Raw genomic sequence first — 12,122 nt, forward strand, 5'->3', positions numbered from 1 at the left:
TGCTTGTCCCTCCCCATTTATAGAAAAACCCCGGGGCTGTAGGTGACCCCTATCGTTGCCTGGCTTCTCAGATATAAGGAACTACTTCCACCCCAGGGTTGTGGGGACTCCTCTCTCTGCGAGGCTCCCCATTTATAGGGGATCCCTGTGGGTTGTAGAGAACCCCTCTCCTCACCTGGATAGAGGGCACTTACCCTGGAGTTGAGGTGACCCCTCTCCCTGCCTGGCTTCCCAGATGTAGGAGACCCCTTGGTTCCATACTGTCCTATGGGGTCCCCTTTTTACCATCAGCGGTTGGTAAAAACCCCTCTGGTTCTCCACCTCCTTCCTCACCCATGACCACCGTTTTTGGGGGGGAGTGTTCCGTCTCTCATCCCATTCAACATTATGGGCTTCCCCTTGTCCTTGCCCCCACATCCCCCACTGTCACCCCTCCCAGCCCCTGAGGGACGTGGGGGTGACCGCTGGGGTCTGGCTCCCCAGGAGGAACTGCCGGGGGAACCCCAACTGCCTGGTGGGCATCGGGGAGCACGTGTGGCTGGGCGAGATCGATGAGAACAGCTTCCACAACATCGACGACCCCAACTGCGAGCGCCGCAAGAAGGTACCCCCAGACCCCACCCCTGGGGCCCAGGGCGGCACTGGGGACGTGGGGAGGTGACCCCTGGCCCTGTCTCTGCCCCCTAGAACGCCTTCGTGGGCCTGACGAACCTCGGCGCCACGTGCTACGTGAACACCTTCCTGCAGATGTGGTTCCTGAACCTGGAGCTGCGGCAGGCGCTCTACCTGTGCCCCAGCGCCTGCGGGGACAGCGTTCCCAAGGACACAGGTGCGTGGGAGAAAGGGATTTGTTCCTTTCCTCCTGAAACCGCACGTTGGGATAAGGTTTTTCAGGAGAATCCACGGGTGAAGCTACAGCCGTACATCCCATCGCTGCACTGTTAGTTTTGAGTCATCACCTGGATTTTGGGAACGAACCAACCTTAATCCAAGTTATTTCTTAGATCAGAGTGACCTGAGCTGGTTGAAAATGGTGGTTTGGTTTGGTCTTGCTTCCCAAAGTAGCCTAGTGGTGGTGGAACATGTGGATCAGGGCTGGTCTGTGCTGTCACAGAGCTGCACTTACCCCATGGCAGGGCTGAAATTTGGGTCCCAGATAGGATTAAGGCTCCCAGTTTTTCCTGGGCTTGGGTACTTTTCCCAGGGAAGCTCTGGGTCAGCACAGCTGCCTCAGCTCTGCTCCTGTTTGTTGGTGGTTTTAAATGATGTTTCAGTTCCTGGGGTAAATAAGAAGCTGTTTCTCGGGGTAATTGGTGCATGCTGTGTAAACCCTTCACTCACAGCTCGCGCTGGGCACTGCAGGATCGTGGAATTCCTAAGGCTGGGAAACTCCTCCAAGATTATCAGTCCGACCATTCCCCCACCACTGTCAGGCCCACCATTAACCCATGTACCAAGGTGCCACATCCAGACATTTTTTTGAGCACTTCCAGGGATGGTGACTCCACCACTGCCCTGAGCAGCCTGTTCCAGAGCCTGACCACCCTCTCCATGAAGGAATTTTCCCTAATATCCAACCTAGACCTCCCCTGGTGCAACTCAAGGTCATTTCCTCTCATCCGGTCCCTTGTTCTCTGGGAGCAGAGCCTGGCTCCACCCTCCTCTCTGGAAGTTTCAGAAAGTAAATATTTACAGTTGGACTTGATGATCCTAAGGATTTTTTCCAACCTAAATTATTCTCTGTTTGGCTTGTGCTGGGATTTGCCACCATCCCCTACGTGATCCACTTCAGTTTTCCTGACAACTCAAACCACCTTCCAACCCCATCACTTTTAGTTTTAATTTCCCCTGACAAAACCAGAACAAGTGAAACACGTTTAGCGATCCATTCTCACCCTGAGTTCCTGCTGTGCCTTGTGTTTTCCCCAGATTATGAACCCCAGACCATCTGTGAGCACCTGCAGTACCTGTTTGCTCTGCTGCAGAACAGCAAGCGGCGCTACATCGACCCCTCGGGCTTTGTCAAGGCCTTGGGGCTGGACACGGGGCAGCAGCAGGTGTGTAGGAGGGCGTTCCTGACACTTCCAGAAGTTGGGAATCACCCTTGGGTGGTCACTGGGCAATTCCCAGCTAGGTCTGGCTTCTGGATGCAAAGATGAAGGGGGAGGTGGGGCTCCAGGCCCCTCCCAGAGTGCAGGGGGGGAACAGGAGGGGACCAGGGGCATCAGGAGCACAGAGGGATCAGGAAGAGCCCAGGGAGTGATGGGATGGGGCCAGGGAGATGAGGAGGATCCTGAGGAGGAACGGGATAAGAACAGGGAGACAAGGAGGAGCCCAGGGAGTGATGGGATCAGGACATGGGACAATGGGATGAGTACAGGGACATAAGGAGGAGCCCAAGGAGCAATGGAATGAGGCTAGGAAGTGATGAGTGCAGATCAGGAGGAGCCAAGGGAAGGGTGGGATGAAGCCCAGGAGCGATGGGATGGGGCCAGGTGGGAGCCAGAGCTGCAGTCAGGGTCCTTCTGCAGGTGTTCATGGGCTGCTCCTCCCCGGGAGCAGGGGGTTGGGTGGTGGAAGGGCCCTCCCAGGGATGAAGAGATCCCCAGGCTGAGGTGGATCAGCAGGAGGCAGCCAGGACCTGAGGGGAGCATGTGGGAGGTGAGTGCTGCGGGGCCCTGTGGGGCTGCAGCTGGAGAGAGCCTGGGAGAGGGGCACGGCTTGGAAATGCACTTGGAGAGGTAAGAGGAGGTTTTGGAGGAAGAGCTGGGGCACTGGCAAATGTTTCCTTGGGAGGGTCAGGAGGGGAAGGAAGCTGGCCAGGGACACCAAAAGGCAGCTGAGAAAGGCCAAAACCTGTTTGTTTTTGGGAGAGGAGAACCAGGGTGGGAGAGAAAGGCCCCGAGCTGGGTGTGGGGAAGCTGTGGAGCATCGCCGGGATCACCCACAGGGCGGCTTCTCATATTTGGGGTGTTTTTATTTCTCTTCTCACCTCTGATCTGAGCAGGGACAGCTGCAAAAATGAGGATCAAATGGCTCGAAAGCTCCACAGGAGGGTTTTTATCCCTTCCAGAATCCTGGGAGGAGCGGGGCAGAAGTCGAAGCCCCCGGCAGGGCTGGCGGGGATCCAGGGCAGCTCCCGCTGTGCTCCCACACCGAGGGCCTCACGCTCCCTTTAGCCAAATTCCTCTGTTTTCCTTAGTTCTCCTGCCTGGTCTTTGTTTTCCATGCAGTGCACGGAGCCTCGGCACAGCCTGTGTGGAGGGCTCGGGGTAATTAGCAGTGAGTTAGTGACAGGGATGGGATTGTGCTGTGGTGGATTGTTAATGAACTTGGTTTTCTCTTTCAGGACGCCCAGGAGTTTTCCAAGCTGTTCATGTCCCTGCTGGAAGATACTTTGTCCAAACAGAAAAACCCAGATGTCCGGAACATTGTGCAAAAGCAGTTCTGTGGAGAGTATGCCTATGTCACGGTGTAAGTAATAGTTTTGGGAAGACCCTTTTTGTAAATATTTAAATTTTTAGAAGGATTTGGGAGGGGGAGATCCCTCCTAACAACCAGAGCAGACAGTTAAGCTGCAGCAGAAACACTTTCTTAGAAATATTTACCTTTTCCTTTCCTGTTCCTGTGCGTGTGGTGTTGCTGTGACAGTTCTCCAGCTGCTTTTAATCCTTTAATGGGAATTTACCAATTAAACCTGCAAGTGAGCTAATGGAGTGGCAGGTCCTGCAGCCAAAAAACAGTGTCCTGGGTGTTGTATTTTCATTCCTGTGTTCTCAGAGCTATGAATTTCCCCTTAAAAATAATATAAGATGGGGCATGCGAGTCGTGACAGGTCCTGGTAGGTGCTGTTAAGCTGTTTAAACCTTCTTCTGGAGTTTTTGTGCTGTGGAGCAGCACAAGGATCTCCTTAGCCCTGACTTCACTTTTTCTCCTGGTTTTATTCAAGGAATATTTTACTAAAGGCTGGGGAGCCCTGACATGTGAGCCATGACCTGTCCTCAGATAAATTTTTCTCTTCTTTCCCATCCCAGCTGCAACCAGTGTGGCAGAGAATCTAAACTGGTGTCTAAATTTTACGAGCTGGAGCTAAACATCCAAGGACACAAGCAGTTGACAGACTGCATAACAGAATTCCTCAAGGTATGAGCTCGCTGGGGTTGGAGTCCTGCTATTTTTAGCAAGGAATTTCAATTCCTTCCTCCAATTCACAGCCTTCGAGGTCGGTGTCAGAGCGAAGCCACTGACTTGGCTCGGTGAGATGCATTTAAGTGAAAATGGTTTTTTCTGCAGACCCAAAAAATGAGGATTGAGGCATAGAGCAAGGAATGGTTCTGTGATATCACATGCTCCTGTTATGGCTTTAAAAAGCACTTGGAAGTTGCATTTTTAGTTAAAATACTTTGCCAGGAAAGTTAGGGAGAAGTCTCTGCCTGCTTTGTCACAGATAGCACTGTGAGAACGGCTGCTTTCCATGTTTTCTGTGTCAGTGCTCATCTGCATAGCAACAGGAGACATTCCCTGCTGAAAAATGTGCTCTCAGAAGTACCAGGGAGCTCCGGGAATAGCTGCAGGAACAGCTGCAAGTGCTCTCAATTCAGCTTGAAAATTTGCCTGGATCTGAAGTTCAGCTCTGGCACACTAAGGTGTGGATTCCACTCAAATTATTTAGGACAGAGCTAACCCGAACCCCTACCCTGAGCTCCTCGGTAGCTGGTGCACTCAGCAAACCAGTTACCCTGCCTGGAAGGTCTGCTATGAAAAAAAAACTGGTTTGGGTGCACATATTAAACTCCTGAATCAGTGAACTTGACATTTGTCTGCTCCTGCTTCACACAAACAGCCCTGTGATGTCTTTTAGAGGGGTTGGAATTTTCCTCTGGCCTAATCCTGCCCTTGGATCTGCTTAGGCAATGAGTGACTCTTGCACGGTGGTTTTGGGTGGCTGAGCAGAGGGCTGTAGTTTCCAGGCTAAAATGTGGCTTTACATTAACTGGGTCCACGTGAACTCATAAAAGGGGTGATTTAATTACTTTCTTTGGTATAAAGCAACTCAGTCAAGCGAGGAGCAAGAGTAAGAGACCTGAGAACTTGGAATGGGGCTTGATTCAGTCTAAAATTTGTCTTAAAGTGAGAGCAGCCTGCTATGGCCATGCTGTAAAGGGCAGTTATTAGTGTGTCTTTAACTCAGAGAAAAATTTGGGAAGCAGCTAAAAAGAGATTTAAATAGTTAAAATAACTTTGGTGCTTCTCACTCTCCAGCTGTTGAGTAGCTCAATTGACTTTTCAGAGGTGACATGTTCTCAAGACCTTTCCCTCTGCCTCTCCACACTCAGGAGGAAAAATTAGAAGGGGACAATCGTTATTTTTGTGAGACTTGTCAGAGCAAGCAGAACGCCACGAGGAAGATCCGGCTGCTCAGCCTGCCCTGCACCCTCAACCTGCAGCTCATGCGCTTTGTGTTTGACAGGTGAGTGGGAACCCCTGGAAGCTCTTTGGGAAGTCACTTGCCCTGCTCTTCCTGCTTTAATTTGAGGGGTGTCGGGGTGTCTGAGCCTCTCTGGGGATGTTCAGGGGAGTTATTTTGGGATGTGAGCTGTTACTGCTGTGCCCTGAGCCGAAGCTTTCCCTCTGCACAGACAAACTGGCCACAAGAAGAAGCTGAACACCTACATCGGCTTCTCAGAGCTGCTGGACATGGAGCCTTTCATGGAGCAAAAAAGTGAGTTTGGGACAGTGTTCTGTTATCTTTTCCTATTGCTTCTTGGCAGATCTCTGTAATTCTGTTTAGGAGGAAATTCCTCCCTGTGAGGGTGGGGAGGCCCTTGGCACAGGGTGCCCAGAGAAGCTGTGGCTGCCCCTGGATCCCTGCAAGCATCCAAGGCCGGGTTGGGCGTTGGGGCTTGGAGCAACCTGGGATAATGAAAGGTGTCCCTGCCCAACGGTCCCTTCCAACCCAAACCATTCTGGGATTCTGTGGTTCCTCTGAATCCTCTTTTTTGATTGAAAATTCTGTCAAGAGTTGTTTGAAGCCCATATTTCAAACAACATCCCTGTTATTAAGCCACAACCCTCTTAGCAATGTCCTGAAGAGCTGTGAGTTCAAGTGCAGGCTTTGCTGCCTGGTGAAAACACAAAGTTTTAGGCCAGGAAAGACGAGTGCTGCTGGCTGCAGAGCTGTGAGTAAGTGCTGCCTGCCTTGCAGATGGTGTGCACGTGTACGAGCTGAGCGCTGTGCTCATCCACCGCGGAGTAAGTGCCTACTCCGGGCACTACATCGCCCACGTGAAGGACCCGCAGACGGGCGAGTGGTACAAGTTCAATGACGAAGACATTGAGAAGATGGAGGGGAAGAAACTGCAGTTGGGGATTGAGGAAGATCTAGGTAAAACCTTTCAGTTGTGAGTGCCCTTTTAAAATAACTCTTTTCACCAAAACCACGGGCGTCCCCGGCTGCAGCCTCCTGCTCCTCCCCAGAATGCTCTTACACGGGCTGTCACGGCTCAGAGGAACGCGGGAAACAGCAGTCCTGGTGATTGCAGCCAGATTTGCTTCGTTTCAGCCCCGTGTGAGTGTTTGCACCTCCTGATCAGCTGCTCTAGTATTTCTCTGGCTGCCACATGGCAGATAAGACGCTGATAACACGGGCAGCGGGTTCCTATCAAGGAGCAACAGGCAAGTGCCACTTCCTTGGAACAGATAAGGAGAATGCTTTCAGTTTCCTTAACACATTATGGTTCTATTTCCACTGAGGTGTTTTACTTGGAGGCAGTAAAAACAATTTTGATCCAAATAACAACTTGGAAGCTAAAACTGCCTTTTTACTCTGAGCTTTTTCCTTGGTGCTTTTCTGTTTTACTGGCTCGTCACGTGCTGCCCAGATCACCGCGATCCTGGACTGGATTTCTTGGCGATTTCTTGGAGATTTCTTGGAGAGCTTGGGCTGAGGCTGGACCTGTGGATTTCTCACTCTGCAGTCAATAAATAAGAGCAGCTCAGTGTTGAACTGGCATTTGGACTGAATTGGTTTTGTAGTGACTCAGTGTTCTGTAGTGCAGGTGCTCACAGGCAGGAGAACCAGGGAAGTTAATAAGAAATTCGCTTGCAGTGTGAGCAATCCATTCCCAGGAATTCTGGCCCACCCGGATGCTTTGCTGTGGTTGGAATTTATGGAATGTTGCTTTTCTTTAAGGTATCTTTAGAGAAAAAAACACCTGCGGATTTAAGTGCTCCCTTGGTTTGGTGTAATGGGGCATCAGCCTTCTCCCATTTCCTTGTTCTCACCTGCACGATGCTTCTTGAGGTGCTGGAATGTGTCCAGAGATGGGCAGTGGAGCTGGAGAAGGGTCTGGAGCACAAGGAAAAGAGTCTGGAGAACTTCTGAGGAGCAGCTGAGGGAGCTGGGAAAGGGGCTCAGGCTGGAGCAAAGGAGGCTCAGGGGGGATCTTGTGGCTCTGCACAACTCCCTGACAGGAGGGGGCAGCCGGGGGGGTCGGTCTCTGCTCCCAGGGAACAGGGACAGGAGGAGAGGGAACGGCTTCAGGCTGGGCCAGGGGAAGGGCAGGATGGATATTGGGAAAAATCCTTCCTGGAAGAGGCTGCCCAGGGCAGTGGTGGAGTCCCCATCCCTGGACGTGTTCAAAAACCGTGTGGACGTGGCCCCTGGGGACGTGGGTTAGTGCTGGACTAGTAGTTGACCTCATCATCTTGGAGGGCTTTTCCAGCTGTAGTGATTCCATGATCCTGCCTGTGCCAGCAGCTCTGTCCCGTTCCCTGTGTTCCCTGTGGCTCCACTCGCTCCCAGCTCAGGCCGGAGCTGGCTGGACATTGGAGCTGGCCGGACATCTAGTGGTGTGCAGGGAAACTGAGCCCTGAAAGACACCCAGAGCAGTTCAGCCTTTGTTTTTACCCTCCCCACTCACCCAGTGCAACAAAATTAGATGCAAATAAACTGCTGTGACCTCAGTTTTATAAAGTTTTATGCTTAACTGCAATTAAATGTTCTTATTTCTTGTATTCCAATTCAAAACTGTTTGGAGAATAGAACTGAAGTGTGTTTAGGAGCCTCTCTAAGCTGGAAGCTCAATATTTGTATCAAATTTTGATGTAATTTGCCTGCAAAACTGAGGCTTTTCTTTGTTACAAATACATGTAACAGCAGGAGAAGGTCAGTAGCATAAAGTGACCATAAGTCAGTAGCATAAAGTGAAGGTCTGTGGTGGGGGAGAGTCTTGGCCATGCAGATGGGAACAATTTAGAAAATTCTTGGACAAATTGCAAATAAATAGAGTCTGGGAAGTCCCCTGGATAGTGTGGGGGGAAGGGCATATGAATTTTTTCAGAATTTGGGAAAAAGAAACTTAATGATCCATTTAGAGTTTGACTTATGGAACATTGTTCCTTTAATTTTTTTCTTCGCTTAAAATGGTTTGATTTTTGAAGCTGCAGCTGTAGATAAGTGTTTTCCTTGCCTGAGAATCCGTCTGGAAACGGCAGCTCTTGCAACACAACTTGACATCCCCCAGCAGCTGCTCCAAAGCAACCCTTTCTGTGGCTCTTGGCTTCCCAAAAGCTTTACTGTGTTTTTTTCGTATCCACAATCACCTGTAAATACAATTTCTTTCCCTGAGGATTCAACTCTTTTCTTTGGAGTCAGGACACCAGAACAAGAGGCAAAAGGGAGAAAGGATGTTTTTCCAAGGGTGGCTTTTGGCTCAGAGAAGTTCCACTGGGGAGGGAAGAAAGGCTCTTGGAGAAGGGAGGTTCAGAAAAGGCTCCTAAATTTAGTCCCTTTGATTTACTCAGAAAGGCTGGAGAGATCTGGGGCTTTCTTTGGGATACAATTCTGAGTCATGCCAAGCCCAGTGCTTGGCACAGAGGCCTGGCACGGGGAAGCTAGCTGGGTGGCAAACTCATCCCATTAATGGGGGATCAGGGAAGGAGCTCGTGTGTTGCTGAGGTTTTGCCTTTTGTTCCCACAGCGGAGCCATCGAAATCCCAGACCCGTAAGCCCAAGTGTGGGAAGGGCACCCACTGCTCCCGCAATGCCTACATGCTGGTGTACAGGCTGCAGGCCCGGGAGAAATCCCTCGCAGTCGAAGTGCCAGGTGAGTCCCTGGGGGATCCCTCTCGTCCTGCAATGCTCCCGGTGGGCTAGGAGTTGGAATTTTGCTTCAAGCCCCATTTTGGGGTTAGGAAGTTGCTGGAGCCCCTCTGCTCTGGTGCCAGGCGGGGAGAGCTGGAGAAGGCCCCGGGGAGATCTTAGAGCCCCTCCCAGTGCCTGAAGGGTCTCCAAGAGAGCTGGAAAGGGACTTGGGACAAGGGTCTGGAGTGTCAGGACAAGAGGGAATGGCTTCCCAGTGCCAGAGGGCAGGGTCACAGGGGTTTTGGGAAGGAATTCTTGGCTGTGAGGGTGGTGAGGCCCTGGCACAGGATGCCCAGAGCAGCTGTGGCTGCCCCTGGATCCCTGGCAGTGTCCAAGGCCAGGTTGGACATTGGGGCTTGAAGCAGCAGGGGATAGTGGAAGATGTCCCTGGGTGAAACAAAATGATCTTAAGGTCCCTCCCAACACAGTCCACTCCATGATGCCATGATTTTTGACTGTTGTCCAGGAGCCCCAAAGGTGCCATGTGGCACCTTGGTGTCTTGACCAGTGAAACCCCTGGGTTTTCACAGCAGTTAATTAACATTAAACTGCTGATCCCTCCCATGTGCCCACTCAGACATCACTTTCTTACCCAACTGGTCAAGCTGGGAAGGGGTCAGGAGGAGATCCTCCCGCTGGGATTCGCCACCGGGATCCTGCTTGCATTCCAAGGGCGCAGGAGAACAGCGTGGTTAAATGTCATCAGCAATGCACGAGGAGGTGAATAATCCTGACAGATGTCAGGTTCCCTCTGCGACTGCCTCAGCTTTGCCACAGCAGGAACAAATGACATGAAAATAAAAAGGCTCCGAATCCCGAATGGGAATTTGGGCTGAGCGCCTTCGTGCCGTGCTTTAGAATTATGGGGGTGCCAGAACTGCCTGTGGGTTTAGTGTTTCCTGTTCGGCTGCTCCTTGATTAGAAACACTAATTAGACCCCTGGTGCTGAGGTGTGTTCCCCCTTTACTCCTTTTCTATGGAGCAGAGGTGGTGGGTCCCTTTGGATCCCTGCAGAGGGGGTAAATCATACACCTTATTCCCCCCTAATAACACCCCAAACCTTTCCCAAGCCCCCCCTGTTTAAAACACACCCTCCAAGCCATAAAACTTCAGGAATTAGCACTAATTCCTGCCTGGATCTGTATTTTCAGCCTGTTTCCTGAGCTTGCTTGTTCTCCCTTTCCTCCTACCCTTCTGCCCAAAACAATAACTCAACAAAAACCTCTCCACCCAGCTCCAAATTCCTGCACAGCCCCGCGGTTGCCTTTGTTTCCCGTGGAATCCTGCCAGAGAACAGGGATTGAAGGGCAGCAGTCAAGCTCTGCGGTTGTGGGGAGGTTTCATGGAACTGTAAATTTGAGGCATTTTGCTTTGATGCTGTTAAAAAGCAGCTTTTCCGGGACAGTGGAGAGACGTAACTTGGCTCTGACCTCGAAGAGGTCGGGCTGGTTATTTTTTAATACTGAATATTCTCCCAAGGTGGATATTTTGGTCAAGAATTAACCTTTCTGCAGATATTTTAGCTCTTCAAAATAATTCTAAATAGGAAAAGGTCTCAGATAAGCAGAGCTTCCCTCCCCGCTCCCTCCCACCAGCCCTGTGAGGGAAGTGGTTTATCTTCTTTTTTTCCCTGCTGAGGTTTGGTTTGTTTGGGGTTTTTCCATCAATGGCAGCAAAAATCCCCACTTCCCTCACCTTTCTGTGGATCTGCCGTGGCTAATCTCCCATCTCCTGAGGGCTCTTTGCCCTTGGGTTTGCAGTGTGCTGGATCGCAGGTCGTGAGAGGCTTCAGGTGTATCCACAGGGTGAAAAGCTTTTGTTTGCCCCCAGCAACAATGAGGCAGGACAGAGGAGCTGCACTTAACATAGCAACCAACCCCAAGTAAATTATTTTCTTGGGTGCAAAACTTTGCATTTAATCATCTGCAACCGTCAGTATCAGAGAGAGCAACATCCGCATGCTTGGCTTGGGGAAAGACCTCGCCCGGCAGGGCTGCAGGAGGGAATTTTTAGGTTTGTTGTCCCCAGATAACCCGTGGTAATTAACATAGCTGGCATTTCCCCTTCAGTTCCTGGGGTTTCTTTTTCTTTCCCAGCTTTTCTGCAGGAGCTCGTAGAGCGGGATAACTGCAAGTTTGAGGAGTGGTGCAATGAAATGGCCGAGATGCGCAAACAGAGCGTGGCCAGAGGCAAGATCAAACACGAGGAGGTGAAGGAGCTCTACCAAAGGTTACCCGCCGAAGCTGGTCTGTAAGACATTGTGGAGTATTGCTGTAGTAGAGCTGTTAAGCTTAGGAATGATTTGTGACTAACCCCCAAGTGCTGTGGCCTTGCTGGAAGGCATTCCCGCAGCCCTCTGGAAGGGGAGAGCTTCATGCATGCTTACATTTGTTTTCTCTTGCTTCTTTCCCTGCCTTAACCTATTTTTCTCCTTTCTTTGCTCATTCTCATGGCCTCTGGCGTCGCTAATTCCCTCCTGCTCCTTCCCCATCCGTCAGCCTCATGCTTTGTGACTCTTTTCTTCTGCCTGGTGAGCAGCTCAGCTCGTTAGGAGCATCGAGGCGGAATAACTGCCTGCTCCCAAATTGCCAGCTCACGGCAGGTTTGGGAGCTGGTGAGCCCAATCCATCAGCAGGTAACGGGCTAAGAGAATGCCTGACCTCCAGCAGAAAATTACTGGATCCATCCCTGCCAGTGCTTCACTGCTCCATGTCTCAGCTTTGTTGGGAGACTGGGGTTAAGCTTTTCCTCCTGCTCCTTGAGTCTTGTTGCCTCAGCACACAGAGTTTTATTTCCCACCTTGTTTTTCTCGCCCATCTCCCTCAAAACTTGCTCTATCCATCCAGCCCAGGGAATTTGTCTTCACTATGTGCCTCTCCTAAACACTCCAGGATAATTATAATTGAAGATTTAAAAGTGGGTGTAATCGTTAGAGAATTTGCCTGTTAGAGAATTTGCTGTTTAGCTTTTATTATTG

General features: G+C 50.9%; 1 protein-coding gene across 4 annotated transcripts in view; it reads left to right on the forward strand.

The window, feature by feature from the left end:
- The window catches only part of USP48 (ubiquitin specific peptidase 48), a 30,370-nt gene that overhangs the window by 697 nt on the left and 17,551 nt on the right, over positions 1 to 12,122 (forward strand). For 3 of the 4 annotated variants that reach the window (XR_004244169.1, XM_032131595.1, XM_032131597.1), the window contains exons 2-11: positions 484 to 604; positions 688 to 829; positions 1,930 to 2,057; positions 3,350 to 3,474; positions 4,035 to 4,143; positions 5,337 to 5,470; positions 5,640 to 5,722; positions 6,206 to 6,385; positions 8,982 to 9,107; positions 11,242 to 11,391. Coding sequence is in view for 3 of the 4 variants with exons in the window: in XM_032131595.1 (XP_031987486.1) it covers positions 484 to 604; positions 688 to 829; positions 1,930 to 2,057; positions 3,350 to 3,474; positions 4,035 to 4,143; positions 5,337 to 5,470; positions 5,640 to 5,722; positions 6,206 to 6,385; positions 8,982 to 9,107; positions 11,242 to 11,391 (1,298 nt within the window). In the remaining variant the exon portion in view is untranslated. Of the gene's footprint in view, positions 1 to 483; positions 605 to 687; positions 830 to 1,929; positions 2,058 to 3,173; positions 3,273 to 3,349; positions 3,475 to 4,034; positions 4,144 to 5,336; positions 5,471 to 5,639; positions 5,723 to 6,205; positions 6,386 to 8,981; positions 9,108 to 11,241; positions 11,392 to 12,122 lie in introns of those variants that run through there. The other variant, XM_032131596.1, reaches the window with a different exon arrangement.

This window comes from Corvus moneduloides, chromosome 22 (assembly GCF_009650955.1).
Source record: "Corvus moneduloides isolate bCorMon1 chromosome 22, bCorMon1.pri, whole genome shotgun sequence".
NCBI lineage: Eukaryota > Metazoa > Chordata > Aves > Passeriformes > Corvidae > Corvus > Corvus moneduloides.